The sequence below is a fragment of the Schistocerca piceifrons genome, chromosome 1 (genome assembly GCF_021461385.2).
Source record: "Schistocerca piceifrons isolate TAMUIC-IGC-003096 chromosome 1, iqSchPice1.1, whole genome shotgun sequence".
NCBI classification, from domain to species: domain Eukaryota; kingdom Metazoa; phylum Arthropoda; class Insecta; order Orthoptera; family Acrididae; genus Schistocerca; species Schistocerca piceifrons.
This window is the reverse complement of record NC_060138.1, coordinates 608,124,926-608,147,152: the sequence shown is the minus strand read 5'-3', so window position 1 is coordinate 608,147,152 and position 22,227 is coordinate 608,124,926. Positions and strand designations below refer to the sequence as shown.

General features: G+C 39.3%; 1 protein-coding gene across 1 annotated transcript in view; it reads left to right on the top strand.

Annotated features, from left to right (window-relative positions):
• Window positions 1-22,227, top strand: part of LOC124796710 (zinc metalloproteinase nas-14-like) — a 134,023-nt gene that overhangs the window by 72,804 nt on the left and 38,992 nt on the right. Inside the window, exons 3-4 of the mRNA XM_047260717.1 lie at window positions 285-461; window positions 18,211-18,513. Coding sequence (XP_047116673.1) covers window positions 285-461; window positions 18,211-18,513 — 480 coding nt within the window. The remainder of the gene's footprint in view (window positions 1-284; window positions 462-18,210; window positions 18,514-22,227) is intronic.

The window sequence follows — 22,227 nt, the reverse complement described above, 5'->3', positions numbered from 1 at the left end:
AGTCTGGTTACAACAAATTAGAAATTTTTATTATAAACTATGTTCATAACAACACTGCACAAGTCCCTTTGAACTTCAGTAACACTTCTTTCAACAAGCATTCTTTCATGGTGAGACATAGTTTGTGCTATCATTGTTCAAATCTGTAGATCTCATACCTTTGTCAACATTGTAGAGTGTCTCCCATTGCATGTAAGAGATAGTTTGAGAATGTATTTGCTGAAGAAAACTGAATAATGCTTTATTAATGTGATGAGACATTAACCATCAGCTCTCCTTTCCAGCAACAAAAGTTTCATCATGGTCACCAAATGATGAAGTAAATGTCTGGGAGATGAGTGGCCTATTTGAAGGTGACATAATGATGGCTGAAGACAATAACATAAAAAATATTATTCTGGATGAAGATAAATACTGGCCCAGTGGAGTTCTTCCATATTATATAGTTGAAGAAGACTTCTGTAAGCAAAAAAAAGTTTCCAACTCTTCTACGCTATATAAGTAAATATGAAAGCTCTGATTTGGAATAAAATGGCTAACATTTTTCATAAGCTTTAAACCAGTATTACAATTACAGAACTGACTTTTCTAAGTTTGATAATGGTCTTTCTTCAGTGTATCTGTCTGCTGCTCAATGCCTCCTCTATGTGATGAGTAACAATCTATCCTATTTTAAATTGTCACAGTACAATCCAAGATTTTCCATTGCTTGTTTTACAGGTTTATTAAATTTAGTGTTTCAATATCAAATTCTAAAACATGTAACAAAAATAATTTTCTGGGTGGAATGGAGTTACTATTCAGTAAGCCTTTGCTTGGAAGGGTCAATCTTTCTTCAAATTTTTAAGTTAAACTTCTCATTTGCTATGCTACCTAGATAATGAAATACTTTTACAATTGTTGTGCAGATAAGGAAAACAGTGAATACCACATGTAATCACTTCTGAAACTAGAATAATTTGTTTTGTGTATATAAAGAATGATTTCAATTTGATAATCTGAGAACAGAGTAAAGGTCATACAGTCAACCTGCACAGTCTACAGTGTCTACAGTCTATGGTTAGTGAGGGCAAGTATTCACTTATTGGAAGGCAGCACCTCTACTATTTCTCACATCCAAATTCCCATAGATCAGTGGTTGTCAAAGTTTTTGGTCAAGAACCAATACAGTTATTGTGTGGCAGCATCTTGGGCTACAATGTACATATGTCTTGTTATTAATCGATAACCTACATAAATTAGTATGTTATAAGCCCCTGATACATTAGGTATAGTGAAGGCATGTTAAGTTGGCTGCCAGCCCCAAGTACTGATCATTAAAAGTCAACGCCATTCAGTGCACTTCATGTCAACTGTTCTGAGTTTCAGGTTGCTGGCACCCTCAGCAAAACCATAATTGTGACACCGCAACTGCCTGATGAAGTACTGTTGTGTTGTCTGTGTCAGCAGATGGTTAAATGATTAACTATTGACAGTTTTCCTCTACTCATCATGTTGTTTTAGAACAGCCTTAATTAATTTAACGTTCCTTGCCACAGATACATACTACATTTGAAGATAACCTTCTCTGTAGTGTGCATTAATGAATCCATGTTGCTCCCATGTCAAAATTTATGCCATAGCAAATGATTGGTTCACATCATTTATGCCTGTGAGACAGTGGCGGATACAGAAAAGCCTCAAGGAGGGGGCGCTTAAGATATCTTGAGCTACCTTTACTTTTACTGTAATAAAAAATAATCAAGTCACATGCAAAGTTTAAGAAAGTATTGAGATCACTAGAATGGCTGTGACTTTTCTCGTAGATATGTGTTAGCTATCTATATGCCAGACAGAAACATATAAAATATGATGATATGGATGCATGTGCTACATAGGAAAGTAAAACTACTCGATAACTCAATTCAGTTGAGTCGACTAACGAAAGAAACAAATGAACAGGGGCTGACTTGTGTGGGCAGCGCAGGTGGCAATGCAGGTGGCCCCACAAGGGGGGGGGGGGGGGGGGGGGGTTGCCCACCCACAATATGTATCTGCCACTGCTGTGAGATGGCAGAATAGGAAGACAAACAATAAAACATTCCCCCTTTCACACATCCTCTAACCCCACAGTGGCTGCACTACTTATTCCTACACTCCAGTGGTAAGTGGCCAACTTTACTTAGTTCATGGTCCAGTACACCAACATCAATTAAAATTAGGCATTTCTTAAAATATTACTGTCTCTGTAAGTATTTTTATTTTTTACTAGGCAGTAAAACTACACCTTCAAGAAGGTCTTAACTATAGTTCACTGTTTTGGAGTTAGCTGTTAGCTGCTAGATGCATATTACACTCCTGGAAATTGAAATAAGAACACCGTGAATTCATTGTCCCAGGAAGGGGAAACTTTATTGACACATTCCTGAGGTCAGATACATCACATGATCACACTGACAGAACCACAGGCACATAGACACAGGCAACAGAGCATGCACAATGTCGGCACTAGTACAGTGTATATCCACCTTTCGCAGCAATGCAGGCTGCTATTCTCCCATGGAGACGATCATAGAGATGCTGGATGTAGTCCTGTGGAACGGCTTGCCATGCCATTTCCACCTGGCGCCTCAGTTGGACCAGCGTTCGTGCTGGACGTGCAGACCGCGTGAGACGACGCTTCATTTAGTCCCAAACATGCTCAATGGGGGACAGATCCGGAGATCTTGCTGGCCAGGGTCGTTGACTTACACCTTCTAGAGCACGTTGGGTGGCACGGGATACATGCGGACGTGCATTGTCCTGTTGGAACAGCAAGTTCCCTTGCCGGTCTAGGAATGGTAGAACGATGGATTCGATGACGGTTTGGATGTACCGTGCACTATTCAGTGTCCCCTCGACGATCACCAGTGGTGTACGGCCAGTGTAGGAGATCGCTCCCCACACCATGATGCTGGGTGTTGGCCCTGTGTGCCTCGGTCGTATGCAGTCCTGATTGAGGCGCTCACCTGCACGGCGCCAAACACGCATACGACCATCATTGGCACCAAGGCAGAAGCGACTCTCATCGCTGAAGACGACACGTATCCATTCGTCCCTCCATTCACGCCTGTCGCAACACCACTGGAGGCGGGCTGCACGATGTTGGGGCATGAGCGGAAGACGGCCTAACGGTGTGCGGGACCGTAGCCCAGCTTCATGGAGATGGTTGCGTATGGTCCTCGCCGATACCCCAGGAGCAACAGTGTCCCTAATTTGCTAGGAAGTGGCGGTGCGGTCCCCTACGGCACTGCGTAGGATCCTACGGTCTTGGCGTGCATCCGTGCGTCGCTGCGGTCCGGTCCCAGGTCGACGGGCACGTGCACCTTCCGCCGACCACTGGCGACAACATCGATGTACTGTGGAGACCTCACGCCCCACGTGTTGAGCAATTCAGCGGTACGTCCACCCGGCCTCCCGCATGCTCACTATACGCCCTCGCTCAAAGTCCGTCAACTGCACATACGGTTCACGTCCACGCTGTCGCGGCATGCTACCAGTGTTAAAGACTGCGATGGAGCTCCGTATGCCACGGCAAACTGGCTGACACTGACGGCAGCGGTGCACAAATGCTGCGCAGCTAGCGCCATTCGACGGCCAACACCGCAGCTCCTGGTGTGTCCGCTGTGCCGTGCGTGTGATCATTGCTTGTACAGCCCTCTCGCATTGTCCGGAGCAAGTATGGTGTGTCTGAAACACCGGTGTCAATGTGTTCTTTTTTCCATTTCCAGGAGTGTATTATAAAAAACAGCTGAGAACCACAGGTTGCATGAATACTTGTTTTGGCCACATGACGACCACTGTCATAGATCATGCTGTCACATAACTCCACCTGAATCATCAAATAGGTTATTGATGTGGCTATGATTGTGAAATGTCAATAAAGTGAATAGAGAGGGAAATAGAGTCAGGATATACCTTAACTTAATATAGTAGTGGTCTACCATATGCTCGAAAATAAATCTATCAAGTACGAACATGTGCTTCAACTGCATCTACATTTTCAGAACACATTTAATTGTAGGACAACTGAGATTCTAAATGGGCCCAGAAGAAAAAGTCTGTGGCTTTTGGTTTGAAGGATTAAGTGGCTAGACATACACATCACACCCACCTACCAGGCTGCACAGCAGTTAAAAATGAGTACACCTTCCCACATTATGGAAGCGTAATGATTTGTTGATAACTCATGTTCATTCACAGGTTGAGAACACCTTCCCACACCATGGGAGCATAATTATCAGCTGATAACTAATGTTCATTCACAGGTTTATACATGTTTTCCAATGATTCTGAAAGCATAGGTTCCAAAAGAAAAACACAAAAACACAAACACAGCATCCAGAGATGGGCAATACAGGCTCTACAAATGCCAAGTAATTAACATTGATCAGTCATTTTCCTAAATGAAAGATCACGTATATGCACAAAGGTGTGTTTCATTGTAGTGATAGTTCCTCTTATTCGCCTTGATTTCCGGAGAAAGATATCTTTGTCTGCCCACAACACTCAACACAGAACATTTTGATGATTTTGTGTCAATAACAAGTTACGAGCCTGCATTTTGTGATTTCTATCATTATAACTTAATTCTTGTACAATGATTTTGTGAAAAGAGTGGAACATATATCCTGGAGTATTCAGTGTACCAATAAAATGCTCATTTTCTGTTATTGTAACATGTGGCACTTTGATTATGTTAATGGATTAACTGTGTCACAGACAACGTAACCTTTTTTTTGTTGGGAGTGATAAAACTCCGAGTTCAAGCATGAAGCAAAAATCTGATAAAATTGGACACAGCAACAACACATTCCTGTAGCTATCAAGAGTGTTCTCAGGTGCCACACCAGCTAAAGTGCAGCATTCTCTTTCACAGAAAATATAGATACATTGTAATCACTCGATAGTTCACAATTCCAGTCTGGACCAGGTTGTAGAATGCACCATGAGAATAATGATGATAGACCAGGAACAATCAGCTCACAAGTAATATATACAACAGCTTTCCCAAATGTAATTGAAGTCCAGCAAACAGCCAGGTCATGAAAGTACAGGGCAGGTGAGGTAAAGACTTTAGCACAGCTTGATGCAAAGTGTCTTGCACCCACCCAGCAGCCAGAACTTGTCTTCAGCTTGACATCAGTGGCCAAACCCATTTGATGGCCTGCTGATGCTCTTTACAGCCAACTGAAGAATCATTGATAGCAGACTTTACAAGATACTGACTTCGCTATTGGGTGACAGTTTCCCCTTCACTCAGTGTGTAGGATCAAAAGTGTCCATTTCGGTATCATGATTATCATATCAGTAGGGGAATATGGAGGAGAGTAAGCCAAACTAAAGGTTAACTGTCTGTGTTGACGTCTTCCATGATCTCAGAGATGAGATGCTGGAAATGAAGGCTGCAGCAACTCAGCTTGAATCCCAGCAATTGTGTTGAACTCTTGTAGTCAAAATGGGACATGATATTCATAATGTTGCCAGTGAGTGTAATTGGAAGCAACAGTACAGCAACTGGATGTGGCCCAGGTTACTATACTAGGCTGATGGCATCTTATGCAGCTCAGCATCAGGCACGACTTGTAGCAGAAGTGGCATCCTCACTGTCAGAGTCACTGCTCAAGGCCACACAGCATTATAGCTACCACACTACAGAACATGACCGTTTGTGAGTAGGGGCAGCACAAGTGGCACCAATCCTTGGACTCCTATGTCTCATGGCCCTTGACGTATTAGAGGTGGTCAATGAGTGGCTGCCCAGTGGATACCAAACAATTATTTTCTGGTTGGCTGGGTACATATGACCAGTCCATTTGTGATGGGTTGTTCTGCTGTTGTTAGTAGTGGTGTTACATAGTGCTGGTTACTGCAATGCTGATTCAGCAAACTGGACAGCCAACACCTGATGGCTACTGTGAAACAAGCATAATGTTGGTAGCAGCTAGAATGCTGGTGATGATGTCAGATGTGTGGCATCTTCTGCAACAGGTACAGAACGTGTGCCATGTTTTTGTGCCACAACAGCATGGAATATACTGTAGAATTAAGGCATCTTAATTGATGCTGTTTAAAATATTGGGTAGAGAATTATGTTCAGATATGGGATAGTACACAAGCAACAAAATTTACTCATTTTTGGTAACTGTCTTATCCAGCTGACGCTGCAATTGACATTGGGGCAGGGAAGGGGGGAGGAAATTTAAAAAAAAAAAAAAAAAACATTTGCTTAGTACTTCTACAATCTACTTTAACGAAAAGATTTTCTCAATTTGCAATGTTTACTTACAATGAATTGCATTACTGCAATGAAGCTGACCAATCAGGTATTACACAGCATTCCTGTTATGTGGTGTTGGCTAGTTCATAGTAACATCATGCAGGAGTTAATAAGAGTGTAAATCTAGATGCACTGTATGTGGTAGAAGAGGGGGTCGGGGTAAATTTGACAGGTCAGAAAATAAAAGATATAGAAAACTAATAGGCAGTAGAGAAAGGAATAATTATTGACATGAAATGTTGAGGCTGTAAAAATGAATGTACATTAAAGCCAGGTGGGTGATAAGAAATGTTGTAACACCACTTCCCAACTGCGGAGTTCTGAGAAACTGGTGTGTGGAGGAAGAATCCAGAATTGCATATGTGGTGAAACAGGTTCTGTCACTATCATGTTACAGAGCACACTTTGCAATAGGATATGATGGGTTGCAAATATACAGCCCCTGTCTACGCCCATTCATTCTAACTGATAGCTTGGAGGTAGTCATGCCAAACAATATTTATGTAACAGCTGGTACATGATGTGTTGTTTCACAGATGGATCTCCCTTGATAGTATGTATAAGTTTTTCAAGTTACAGTGATGGTACTGGTGATGGTAGAAGGTTGCATTGGGCAAATCTTACAGAGGGGACAGTCACAGGGGTAGGAGCCAATGGGTATGGAAATGGTTGTAGTAGCAGCACAGGGTCTGACAAGAATATAGCTGAATCAGAAGGCCAATAAAAAGCTATTCTATATGTGGTGGGTAAAATGTCAGACAGAATGGACCTTATTTCATAGCATGATTTTAGGAAGCCATAGCCTTGTCAAAATAGCTGCCTAATACATTCAAGAACAGGATAATACTGACAAGAGGTGTACACCCAGGCTGGTTTAGTTTATTTTTTAGTTTATTTTTTATTTTTTTTTTTTTTGGGGAAAAATCTGCAGTACCAGGATTGGATGTGATGACCCAGGAAATCTGAACCACATAGTGAGGTAGTTACATCAAAGCGAAGGCTGAGATGAGACTGATGGTGTATACAAGTAAAGAGTCCACATATGAACAAATACATTTGCCTTGTATGCCAAGGGTGTATGGGAGGGAACATTTGACATGGAAAGCATGGCACCTGTTAACAAGTAAACACTATTGTTTGTTAGTAGCTTTTGTGTTAACAGGAGTATATAGATGATCCTCACTGAGGATGAGGTCAACATCAAGGAAAGTGGCACAGGATTCATAATGGGACAAATTACATTTAATTGGAAGAATGTATTTAGAGATTACAAGAATTTTAACAGGTCAGACTCACCATGAATCCATGTGGCAAAAGTGTCATCTATGTATCTAAACAAAACAAGGGGCTAAAGGCTTGTGGATCCCAGAAAATTCCCCTCCAGGTGACCTATGAAGAGGCTGGCATAGGAAGGAGCCATCCTGGTTCCCATGGCTGTGCCCCTGATCTGTTTGTATGTCTGGCCTTCAAAGATAAAGTAGATGTTGGTAAGTATAAAGTTGATTAAAAAGAGCAGGAAAGATGACATAGGTCAGGAATCAGGGGGACACTTATTGAGGAAATGTTCAGCAGCAGATGAACCATGTACATAGTGATGTAGGTATACAGGAAGGTGTCATCAACAGTGACAAGCAAGGTGTGCAGTGGGAGTGGGATGGGCACAGACTTAAGTCAATCTATGAAATGGTTGGTGTCTTTAATATAGGAGGGATGTCTTTGTAATGTAGGTTGCAGGTGTTGCTCAACTAAGGCTGATATTCATTTGGTGGGTGCTTCGAAGCCAGCTGTTATGGGACAGCCAGGGTGGTTGGGTTTGTGGATCTTAGTTGCTGGCTTCAGAGCACCCACTGGATATATATCTGCCTTAGTTGATCAACACCTTCAACCTGTACTACAATTACTTCCTTTCTATATTAAAGATACCAGCCATTTTGTAGATTGTTTGAAATCTGTGTCTGTTCCACTCCCACCTTGTACTTTGCTTGTCACCATTGATGCTCTGTACCAACAGCCTCTATGTGCATGGTCTGTCTGCTGCTGAATATTTCCTCAACCAGCATCCACCTGATTCCAAACCTATGATGTCCATCCTGCTCACCTTAAGTAACTTCATTCTTACCAACAACAACTATACCTTTGAGGGCAGACATCAAAGAGGCCATAGGCACAGCCATGGGAATCAGGATGTTGACCTCATCCTCACCACAGGTCTGCTACACATGTTTGTTTACATGATACCTACTAACAAACAACAGTACTTACATTGTGCCATTTGCCATCCTTTCCATGTCAAACGTTCCCTTCCATACAGCATTGGTATTCAAGCAAATGTATTTGTTCACATGTGGACTCCTTATATCAATATACCTCCAGTCTCACATCAGCCTTCATTAGATGAATTACCCCACCAGCCTAGTTCAAAAGCAGATTTCCCATGCCACCCCATTCAGTCCTGATACTACTGATCCCTCCAAAAAACAACTTAGGAGTACATCTCTTGTCACTCAGTATTATCCTGGTCTAGAATGTATTAACCAGCTACTTCGACATCGCTTTGACTTCCTAAGATCGTGCCATTAAATGAGGTCTGTTCTGTCTGATATTTTGCCCACCACACCTAGAATAGCCCTTTGTCACCCTCCCAGTCTCTGCAATATCCTTGTCAGACAATTGTGCACCCTTTTCCCCATCAAATGGCTTCTATCCCTCTGACTGTCCCCACTGTGAGACTTGCACTACGCATCCTCCTACCACCAACTATACCATCACTGGAACTGGCAAAACAGTGCACCTAGGTGCCTGTTTCACCACACTTACCATCTGGATTCTTTCCTCACACACCAGTTTCTCAGAACTCTGAAGATGGGAAGTAGTGTTACTGCACATCCTTGGTTCTTACCACCTGCCTGCTCTGAATTTGCATTAATTTTTATGGTCTCAGCATTTCTTCTCAGTAACTTCTACACTCCCTTTTAATATTCTATATCTTTTATTTTCTGACTGGTCTCTTTTTCCCTCCCCCCCCCCTCCCCCCACCCACACCTTACCAAATACAATGCACTTAGCTTCCCATTCTTGTTAACTCATGCGTGATATTTTGTCCGTAATCTATCTTGCATACTACCCTATCTCCCACCTTTAAGCTCTCAGGTTTTCAAATCTCATTCAGTCTTTCCTTCGCATCCCATCCAGAAAGTCTCTCCTTACATGAGGTTCTAGGTGGCTCCTTACATGAGGTTCTAGGTGGCTTTTCTGAACTCTCCATACTTCCTAAACCTCACCAGACTTTTTCCTTCATCCCTCTTCTTTCCCCTTCAATGATTCTCCCAGAAAGCAGAGCCATGAGCTCTGAAAGGTTGCAAATTCCAGTACATTTACACGTGTATTCTCCTGTTGCTGCTCAGTGAGTAGATTTTTTTAAGTCCATTACTTTCAATAATTTGTATTACATGCTTTTGGGTCAAAAAACTTTAGCCTTGTTTCATGAGCTATCCTGAAATATGATACAGTATGACATTATGAAAAGAAAGTAAGCCAAGCGTATCAACTTTTTTCTTTCTACATCAGTTATGTCTGTCAATATTTGCATTGCAAACAAAGATTTGTTCAGAAATCTGAGCATTTCTATTGTAAGATTCTCCCAAATGAATTTACAAATACATCAATCCAAAACTGTAACAGTTTCAATCTCTTCTATCTGCTTCTCTTCATATTAGAAACCTCTGTCAGCTTTCAAATTGTTTATAGTAAGTTTTTGCAAAGTTTAGTGACAGTTAAGTGGCTTGAAACCTTTTATTAATGTCCATAAAAGTTTCATCAATTGCTATTTCTAAAACTGCATTTGATAAGCTATTTATCAAAATATTTGTGTCATCTACAAACAAAACAATCTTATCATTCATTAATGCTACTGTTGAGAGGTCATTGATACACTCAAGAAAAGGAATCTAAGATAGAACATCATGGCACATCAGACATAATTAATTCCAGTTCAGATGAAGATTCATAGCTTAGATCTCTTTCATATTCACACCATTTATTTCCTGATGAGAATCATTTCACAAAATTTCCTGCAACTTTGTAATATTTTAATTTACTTATAAGGGTGTTGTGAATGACATAGTCAAATGCCTTTCTCAGATCACAGAAATAACTGGTAGCTCATAACTTATAGTAATTTCATGCACTCTCACTAAATATGTAAGTAGCCTTCTCAATATCAACACTCTTTGGAAAGCCCAAACTGTCCTTTCAACAGTATATAATTTGTACCCAGATGATTAATGATATATATTAGTTTTTGTAAAACTCTTGGGAATGCTTGTAAAAGTGAAACTGACCAGAAGTTTGATGGTATTTCTCTTTCCCCTCTTTTATACAGTGACTTAGTGGCTACAAATACTGCCCCAGTTCTAGGCCCACACCATTGTCAATATAAGTAATGCAGATATTATCAGTGGCCTTAGGAAACAGCAGAAATTGGTAAAATTTAGCAAAGTCTCAGGGGCCAATGGAGTCCTTATCAGATTCTACACAGAATTTGTGGCTGCTCTTTTAACCATAATATACCATAGCCCCCTTTAACAAGAAACTGTATCCAGTAGTAGTAAGAAAGAACAGATTGCATCAAGAAGTGTAGCAGAAGTGGTCCACAAAATGTCTATCCAATATTGTTGACATTGAACTGCTGTAAAATCATAGAATATATTCTGAGATCAAATATAATGAGATATCTCTAACAGAATGATCTCATCCATATTAATCAGCATGGTTTCCAAAATATCAGTCATGTGAAACTGAATTTGCACTTTTCTCATGTGGCATTTGAAAGTTAGGAAATCAAACAGATGAAGTACCTCTCAACTTCTAAAAAGAATCCGGTTCAGAACTACACCAATATTTATTAATGAAAATACAAACAGATGAAGTACCTCTCAACTTCTAAAAAGAATCCGGTTCAGAACTACACCAATATTTATTAATGAAAATACAATCATATGGAGTATGGTATAAAACAAAATTTGTGAAAGGACTGAGGATTTCTTGGTAGACAGGATGCAGCATGTTATCCTGGATGGAGGATCATCAACAGTTGTAGAAGTAGCTTCAGGCATACTCAAGGGATGTTTGTTGGGATCCTTGCTGCTCACATTATTAGTTAATGACCTGGTAGATAATAATAGTAGTAATACCAGACTTTTGCAAATGATGCAGTTATCTACCACAAAGTACTGTCTGAGAAGACTTCAGAAATATTCAGTAAGATCTTGATAAGATTTTGAAGTGGTAAAAAGACAGGCAACTTGCACGTTCATACAAGTAAAATTGTGAACATTAAAAAATGTAAAGAAATTAATATCCTATGACTACAGTATCAGTGAAAGACAATTGAAGAACTCAGTTGCAAACATTGGTGAGCGGCAGTTGATGAGAAACAGAGGTACTGTATGTAAAATAAATGTGGGAATGAGATGGGTTACTGCCCTGAAATTGAACACTTCCACTTTATATTTCGATACAGATGTATATTTAAGTACAAGCATCTACAGGTATATACAACAAGTCACATAAACAGGCTGAATCATAATAAACTTTTTGTAGCTGGGATTCACAGTCATAAAGAATTTTTTGAAGGACATCATCTTTCCACCAGTGACTGTTATAAGTTTTTATTACACTGTTGCAATTTTGGCATTAGGCCATTATCAAGTGATATTATGGCTTTAAGTCATGTCAATGTAATGTAAGCTGACACATTTGTATGTCATCGTCAATACTGTTAAATACACTCATGATGTTACACAGTGCAAGCACAGATATTCAAATATCGTAAAACAACATAATCTGTAAGTGTACATGTTTGTTAAACCACCACTAGTCACAAATTCATTAGATCACAGCTGTAGACTACTGTTTGTAGTAGTCTACAGTCTATGTTTTACATCCTCTCTACTTCAGCCATCATCAGTTATTTTGCTCCCCAAATAGCACAATTCATCTATTACTTTCAGTGTTTCATTTTCTAATCTAATTCCTTCAGCATTGCCTGATTTAATTCGACTGCATTCCATTACCCTTGTTTTGCTCTTGTAGATGTTCATCTTATATACTCCTTTCGAGAGACTGTCCATTTCATTCAGCTGCTCTTCCAAGTTCTTTGACATCTCTGACAGAATTGCAATGTCATCAGCAAAGCTCAAAGTTTTTATTTTTTCTCCCTGAACCTTAATTCCTACTTCACATTTTTCTTTGCTTTCCTTTATTGCTTCTCAATGTACAGATTGAATATCAGGGATAGGCTATAATTGTGTCTCATTCCCTTCTCAACTGCTGCCTCCCTTTCATGCTCCTTGATTATTACAACAGCTGTCTGGATTCTGTACAAGTTGTAAATAGCCTTTTGCTCCCTGTGTTTTACCCCTGCTAACTTCACAATTTCAAAGAGAGTATTCCAGTCAACATTGTCAAAAGCTTTCTCTAAGTCTGCAAACGCTATAAAGAAAGATTTGCCTTTCCTTAACACATGTTCTAAGATAAGTTGTATTGTCAGTATTGCCTCGTGTGTTTCTACATTTCTCCAGAATCCAAACTGTTCTTCCCCAAGGTCAGCTTCTACAAGTTTTTCTATTCCTCTGTAAAGAATTTGTGTTATTAAATTGACAGTTCAGTAATTTTCACACCTGTCAACAACTGCTTTTTTGGGAGTTGGAATTCTTACATTCTTCTTGAACTCTGAGGGTAGTTTACCTCTCCCATATACCTTTTTACCTGTCTCATATAGCATTGAAGTGCTTATACTTCATTATTTTAAAAATTGGTAATGCAGATCTTAGCTTTATAAACTGACAATTTAATTTGTATTTTTGAGAGGTTTCACAGCACTGTATCATTAACTGGCCCTGCAAGCAGTCAGTGGTAAGTCAATGGCAACTCATGTTAAGTGCGCTGAGTTTGCAAGAAGTACTCATTGACATACTTTTAAGAATAAAATTTTGGACAGAATGTATGGTTTTATAGAGATGATGATACCCTAGAAATATTTGAAAACAATGACTTGTCTGAATTGGAATCAGTGTATGTGAAACAACTTACTTATGAGATGTTATTGAAATGTTACAAGAAGTTCGTAATTTATCACTATTACAGCCAAGATCTGTCCATCAAGTCATACAGATACTAGAGTGTAACAATTTATGGAAACATGAAGCCAAATGATGACATGTATGAAAAGCAGATGGCAGACTTTAGTTCATTGGTAGGATATTGGGAAAGTCCAATGAGTCTACGAACAGGTTGCTTACAGAACATTGTGTGACCTAGGCTATAATACCGGTTAAGTGTGTGGGACTCATACCACATAGGACAAGCAGGTGATACTGAATGTATACAAAGTAAGGCAGTTTGCTGGACCCGTAGGAGAATGTCATGGAAATATTAAAAATCCTGAGCAGGCAGATCCTTGTAGATACACACAACTGGCCCATGAAAGCCCACTTACAAATTTCCAAGAACTTATATGATATTATGAATCTATGAACACACTACTGTCCCCTACATATAATTCCAATATGAACTAAGAAAATGAGATTAGACTAGTTACAGCATGAAGAGGCATTTAAGCACCCACTCTTACCACATTCCATATGTGAATGGAATAAGAAATCCCATTAGATGGCGCAAGGGGAAGAATTCTCTGACATGCACTTTACAGTGGTTTGTTGAGTATGGTGTAGATGTACATTTAGATGTATTTCAATCAATTGGGAAATGTTCCAATGACAAATGATAGGTTACACAAATAGTCTAAAATGTTATTCTGCAGTATACAGTGGAACCTTGCATAGCGAGCATAATTTGTTCCAGAATCTTACTTGTAACACGAGACACTCATTAAGTGAAACCATTTATCCCATGTAAATTAATGAAAGATTTGATAATGCACCCCATGCAGGACAAGTACTAAAAGTTTTATGTTATACATTATTATGTACTTTATAATAGAGGGAAACACTCCACGTGGGAAAAATACATCTAAAAAAAAAGATGACGTGACTCACCGAACGAAAGTGCTGGCAGGTCGACAGACACACAAACAAACACAAACACACACACAAAATTCAAGCTCTCGCAACAAACCGTTGCCCCATCAGGAAAGAGGGAAGGAGAGGGAAAGAAGAAAGGATGCGGGTTCCAAGGGAGAGTGCAAGGAGCCACTCCAATCCCAGGAGCGAAAAGACCCACCCTAGAGGGAAAAAAGGATGGGCACACGCTCGCGCACACACACACACACACACACACACACACACACACACACAGTTGTGTCTGTATATGTGTGGATGGATGTGTGTGTGTGTGTGTGCGAGTGTGTGCCCGTCCTTTTTTCCCCCTAGGGTGGGTCTTTCCGCTCCCGGGATTGGAGTGGCTCCTTGCCCTCTCCCTTGGAACCCGCATCCTTTCGTCTTTCCTCTCCTTCCCTCTTTCCTGATGGGGCAACGGTTTGTTGCGAGAGCTTGAATTTTGTGTGTGTGTTTGTGTTTGTTTGTGTGTCTGTCGACCTGCCAGTGCTTTCGTTCGGTGAGTCACGTCATCTTTGTTTTTAGATTTATTATGTACTTTATTATTCATGATACATAACTAATTCTTTTTTCCTAGGAAGCTATCTATCGTCATTTGTTTCTGCCGACGCTTCAACACTTGGCAAAAATGCAACACAGCCTTATCGTGAAATAAAATTGTAGTGCATGTAGCCACTGCTTTATTGGGATGATAATTTTCAGTGTACAATGCAACCATTTCCATACTTTCAGTGTTTCTCATATTGTGCCAGAAGAGTGCTGCTTTGCTGTCAATAGGATGTACCCTTTGCCATACACTTCACAATGGTTTGCAGAGTATACATGTAGATGCAGATGTAGAATGTCATAATGCAGTCATAGCTAATGTTCTTTTCAACCTCAATTGCTCTGCTTGCTTTCTATGTCACTTCTCATTTCTTTCATTAATTTTTACTCCTTTTCCATTTTATTCAGTCTGAGGTGCTATTTATTGTATTTTATTGTTTTAGTCTTTTCTACCACTTCTTTTCCAAGCATTTCACAATTTCCAATCACCTGGGTATTCTTCTTCTTCCTACACTTCTCTCTCAATTCTTAACCGTCTTGCCTGCATTCTGAATTCTTCAGTTTCAGGGAGTACTTGATTAGTTATCATCTCAGTGCCAAAATCTTCATTCATTCTTTCATTCATTCATTCATTAATTCATTATGGTCCATAAATTTCGTCAAGAAGAATAACCTTCAGGTATGTGGAATGAGTCAAGGTAAATCTTAAAAAAAAGGCAAGAAACTTAAAAAACGTAATTTGTTAGCTGTATAAAACAATTCTGAGGCAGAAATGTTGGTCATTAGGACAGACCTACCTTCAGGAGGCCAAATATTAGTACTACTGATAGACACATATGAAATCATACACATTATTCTTGCTTTTGGTACCAATGCAGGTAGTTCGTCTTTAGAAACATATAAATGATAGGTTGGGGACGCCAATTTTGCCTCAAAATTGCTTTGATTTTCTTGAGTGAAATTTTCTTCTGATGATCCTATTAACAATAAATTATCATTGTGCTGCTTACTTGCAATACTATTTGTGTTTATGTCGATTAAAAGTAAACTAGTAAAAGTTTTGCTTTGTTAATCATATTAAATAGCTACTGTTTATCTCCTACTGGCACCTTAGTGTTTCCTTGATTAACTTACTGTTTTTCAAAGAAAGTGGTTGTCTACAACTGTAACAACAGAAGCTTCTTTATAATCTGCTACAACATGCCACACGGCTTTACAGCAATTTTCAATTCTTAATTCTAATTTTCAGTTCTCAATTCTGTATGAAACACATCAATTAAATTTTTATAGGCATCAACATAAAACAACATGTTTTGGAGAAATTGTTTATATTAAACATACATCAAGCAACTGAGAAGTTTGTTAGTGAGAGGGAGAGAGAAATAGAAAGAGAGAGAGAGAGAGAGAGAGAGAGAGAGAGAGAGAGAGAGAGAGAGAAATTTTGACACATAACACAGTAGCCACATATTGTTTGGTAGCAAATTAAAATAAAAAGTTCTTGAAATACAGACACCCACATTATTAAGCAAAATAGATCAACTGAACAGATTTATGTCTTCTGTGCACAGTATTCCAACAGCAAATTTGTACTAAAAGTATGTGAAGCATGCACTTTCAATATTTTTTTCTGGATTGCAGTGCAATACAAGTTTTTCTAGTTATTATTTGTGGCATATTACTTTCATAAATCGGATTTAATTCATAGACAATAAGAAATATGCTACACTAGGATTATCTGTGATAAAGCATCAGTTGAATTTTTAGGAATTAGTACACACATCAAAAAAAGTTTTGCATCACCCCGGTTCCCAGAACTCCTGAAGGTAGACATTGACTGTGGATATTGTATCACAGACACAGTCCCTTTGAATGTTCAGAGATGTCGCTAAACCTGTCCAAAGATGTAAACAACCATGCATGAGTAGCACCTATTAGATGGAGGGGGTCCAACAGCCGATCAGTTCCAGGCATTCCACCAGGAAGGAGGTACACAGCTTGTGTTATCTGCAGTTTAACAATGCCTAGACAGTCAATACCATGGTTCAATCATGTCTGCATTTTACTTTGTGCCAGGAAGGGCTCTCAACAAGGGAAGTGCCCAGCCATTTCAGAGTGAACCAAAGCGATGTTGTTCGGACATGGAGGAGATACAGAGAGACAGGACTGTCGATGACATGCCTCCCTCAGGCCGCCCAAGGGCTACTACTGTAGTGGATGACTGCTACCTACGGATTATGGCTCGGAGGAACACCACCAGTTGACTAATGCTTTTTGTGCAGCCGTTGGACATCGTGTTACGACTCAAACTGTGTGCAATAGGCTACCTGATGCGCAACTTCACTCCCGTCATCCATGACGAGGTCCTTCTTTGCAATCATGACACCCTGCACCACAGTACAGATAGGCTCAACAACATGTCGAATGGACAGCTCAGGATTGGTATCACATTCTCTTCACTGATGAGTGTCACATATGCTTTCAACCAGACAATCATCAAAGACGTGTTTGGAGGCAACCAGGTCAGGCTGAATGCCTTAGACATACTGCCCAACGAGTGCAGCAAGGTGGAGGTTCCCTGATGTTTTGGGGTGACATTATGTGGGGTCGACGTACGCCTCTGGTGGTCATTGAAGGCACCGTAATGGCTGTATGATATGTGAATGCCTTCCTCCGACTGATAGTGCTACCATATCGGCAGCATATTGGTGAGGCATTCGTCTTTATGGATGACAATTTGTGTCCCCCATCATGAAATGCACATCTTGTGAATGACTTCCTCCAGGATAACAACATTGCTCGACTAGAGTGGCCAGCATGTTCTCCAGACATGAACCCTATCGAACATGCCTGGGATAGATTGAAAAGGGCTGTTTATGGACGACATGACCCACCAACTGTTCTGATGGATCTATGCTGAATTGCTGTTGAGGAGTGGGACAATCTGGACCAATAGTGCCTTGATGAACTTGTGGATAGTATGCCACAACGAATATAGGCATGCATCAACACAAGAGGATGTGCTACTGGGTATTAGAGGACCAGTGTGTACAGCAATCTGGACTACCATCTCTGAAGTTCTTGCTGTATGGTGTTACAACATGCAATGTGTGGTTTTCATGAGCAATAAAAAGGTTGGAAATGATGTTTATGTTGGATCTCTGTTCCAATTTTCTGTACTGGTTCTGGAACTCTCGGAACTGAGGTGATGCAAAACTTTTTTTTTATGTGTATGTTAAATTATGAAACAAATTATTAACTGAAAGAAAACAGATAATTAACTTTTTGACTCAGCTGAAGAAGAAGTTGAAATCATTCACAAAGCCATCAAAGATTATAAGAAAAAGACCTGTGTATCAATTCGACCATACAGAAAGGGTGATGAAGACTTTGTCATGGTACAAGGGAACAACACAGGTTGCTGGTCATACGTGGGAAGAAAAAATGGTGGCCAGGTACTTAATCTACAGACTCCTGGATGTGTACATCATGGGATTGTTATTCATGAGTTTTTGCATGCTCTAGGATTCTACCACCAACAGAGTGCTCATAACCGTGATGATTATGTCAAGATACTTTGGGAAAATATCAAAGAAGGTGAGCAATTTTTTCATGGACATATATTTAAGGTATAACAAAGAAACTAATTCAAAATAAAATATAATGCTTCATTACATTATCTCACACATGAATTTTAAAAATCATGTGTATGAACTGCTTTAAACAGGTTTCCAGGTAAAACATTATATGGAAATTAAGATAATATATTTTCTGCAGATATTTCAGTAAAATTATAAAACACAGATCAAATTTCTGCTAACAAGACCATTGCTTAATGACAATAAGAACTGAAGGAGTAGTTGTAATCTCATGTTTCACAAAATTATCCTGCTGGACTGTACTCACTGTCACAGGAAGTGGGCCTGGGAGGACAGTGATGTATTTGGGAATTACTTCAAGTGACATACATCTCTCAAATTTAGTATTCTATTTTTCATAAGTGCTGAGTAGAGTAAAAGATCTTTGTAAGACCTTTTAAAGATCATTTTGCATGATATGAGTCTGTTTATCAGTTTCCTTCCAAAGCAGAACGGATCAGGATGTTGCCCGGATCAGGATGTTGCCCTCATCACCAGACACACGCTTTTCTTGTTCAAGCTATAGAATACAGTGACAGCACAATATGTCCACGGGGGAAAGAACTACTGTTAAAACTAAGTTTGTACCACTGCTAAAAAATCACAATCAGTATTTTTTATTGACCTGAATCTCTCAATTCAAGAATAGCATAGTCAGATACTTTGAAGTAGTTGACCTATTACATTGCAAATATCAGAGATTGTAGAGTGGGGGCAATGTCACAAACTTTTTCAAGCCAAGTGCAGGTCTTAGCCAGGTGGTAGAGGATATAGGTTCCTTGTGCAAGGGATTCACAAAGCAGGATCATGTGATGGTAGTGGGTGGAGTGGGAAACAGTATTGATAGGGATCAGGGCTACAACATTGAGTGTGACCTGGTGAAAATAGCCTCAGCAATGACCCATACCAATGTTGGGCTGGTGCCTGCTTTCGTGCAGCATGATCAGCCCCAGTTGAACCGCTCTGTCACAAGGGTAAATATGGAGTTGGTTCAGTTGTGTAGGGCGGCCACTCTGTCAGACATTGGATTGGTTCCTGTCGAGGCTATTGATGGGGGGATTTCACAAAATGGCCTACATCTCAATAGGAAAGGGAAGGGTAAACTGGCAGGGTTGTTAGTGAAATCCATAAGGGGGGACATTAGTACTCATGGATGTACCTCTTTTTTAGGCTAATATCAGTGTCCAATGAGAAGTTCAGGCAGGCAGGTGCTAAAGAGATCCAAAACTCACAAAATTCTCACAACAGGAAAGTAAATAATAATGTTACCATATTTAACCAAAATATTGGTGGATTAAAGAAAAAAGTAGATTCTCAGAAAAGTAAAGTAAAAAATAATGTTACCATTTTTTACCAAAATATTCCGGGATTGAAGAATAAAGTAGATGAGCTCCTGGTTTGTTTAGATGACATTGAATCTAATAATGTAATAGATATACTATGCCTGTCTGAGCATCACATTGTGTCTGATATGGAAAAGGTAAATATCTGTGTTTATAAACTAGCTGCACATAATGAGTAGAGAAAATAAGGTGGGAGGAGGAGTTGCCACATATGTCAAAAGTAATCACTGTGTAGAAAGCTTAGATACAAAAAAGTTTTGTCTAGAGAAACATATAGAAGCATGTGCCTGTCAACTTAAACTGAAGAAGGGCTCTTTTATAACTGTAACAGTATATGGGTCCCCTTCAGGAAACTTTCATTTATTCCTGGAAAACTTGGATGCCTTGTTGTGCTATCTGTCAGATAGGGGAAAGCAAATTATTATTTGTGGGGACTTCATTGTTGATTCATTGAAAGACTGTAATAGGAAGAATGACCTGGAAGTCTTGCTCGGTTCTTTCAATTTGACATCTGTCATTAATTTTCCAACTCGGGTAGTAAAGGACAGCAGCACATTGATAGATAACACTTTTATAGACCGAGATAGGTTTAAAAACATAAATTCTTGTCCTGTTGAGAATCGGCTTTCTGATCATGATGTTCAGCTAGTTACAGTATATGACATAGCTCCATTCAGTAATTCAAAGCTACCCTCCAAAGTTGTGCATTCAATTAATGGCTCAACAATTAGAAATTTCAGAGATAATCTTCAGCAGTTAGACTGGGATGAGGTGTACAAGGAACCCGATGCTAATTTAAAATATAACTTATTTCATGATACACTTGTAAGAGAATTTGAAAACTGTTTCCCCAAGAAAGTAGTTAGATCTAATTATAAGAAACTATGCAAAAAACCTTGGCTTACTAAAGGAATAAAAATATCTTGTAACCACAAAAGGGAACTGTATCTAACAACAAGAAAGAGTAATGACCCAGAAACAGCAAAATATTATAAAAACTACTGTGCTACATTAAGAAAGGTTATTAAAAAGTCCAGAAGCATGTGCATCATGTCTGAGATTAATACCTCTGATAACAAAATCAAAACAATTTGGAATATTATTACAAGGGAGGCAGGACAACCAAGAGTACACGATGATGGCATCACCATCAAAGCGAATGGAAACTCGATAAACAACAAGCCGGAAGTCGAAAACATTTTGAATAATCATTTTTTAAAAGATATAGAGAAAATAGGGTCTAAATGTTCATTAGAAGAAGCAAAGCAGTTAATGGAAGAGGCCTTACCCACACCATTTGATACAATTGAAATTCCACCCACCTCTCCAACTGAAATTAGGATGTTAATAAAATCTCTCAAGAATAAAAGCTACACGGGATTGATGGCATTTCCAGCAGGATAATAAAAGCTTGTTCCCAAGAAATAAGTGGGATTCTTAGCCACATATGTAATAGCTCTCTGAAGCAGGGTATTTTCCCAGATAGACTGAAGTATGCCATTGTTATACCACTGCATAAAAAAGGGGATACGTCTGATGTCAACAACTACCGCTCAATCTCTCTTCTGACTGCCTTATCCAAAATTCTTGAAAAAGTAATATATTGTAGAGTAACTTCACACCTTTGTAAAAATTAAGTTTTAATAAAATGTCAGTTTGGTTTCCAGAAGGGTTCTTCAACGGAAAATGCTATATGTACTTTCACTAATGAAATATTAAATGCTCTGAGTAACTGGAAGTCAGCCGTTGGGATTTTTTGTGATCTATCAAAGGCTTTTGATTGTGTAAATCATGGAATACTTCTAGATAAGCTCAAGTACTGTGGTATGAATGGGACAGTGCTCAGATGGTTTAAATCATACCTAACTGGAAGAGTGCAGAAAGTTGAAATAAACAGCTCACATAATATGCGAAAAACTGGTGATTTCTCAAACTGGGGAACAATCAAGAATGGGGTGCCGCAAGGTTCGGTCTTGGGTCCTCTGCTGTTCTTAATATATATTAATAACTTGCCATTCTATATTCATGAAGATGCAAAGCTGGTACTTTTTGCCGATGATACAAGTATAGCTATCACACCCGACAGACGAGAATTAACTGATGAAATTGTAAACAATGTTTTTCAGAAAATCATTAAGTGGTTCTCTGCAAATGGGCTCTCATTAAACTTTGACAAAACACAGAATATACAGTTCCACACAGTAAATGGAATGACTCCATTAATAAATATAGACTTCGATCAGAAATCAGTAGCTAAGGTAGAATATTCAAAATTTCTAGGTGTATGCATTGATGAGGGGTTGAACTGGAAAAAACACACTGAGGATCTG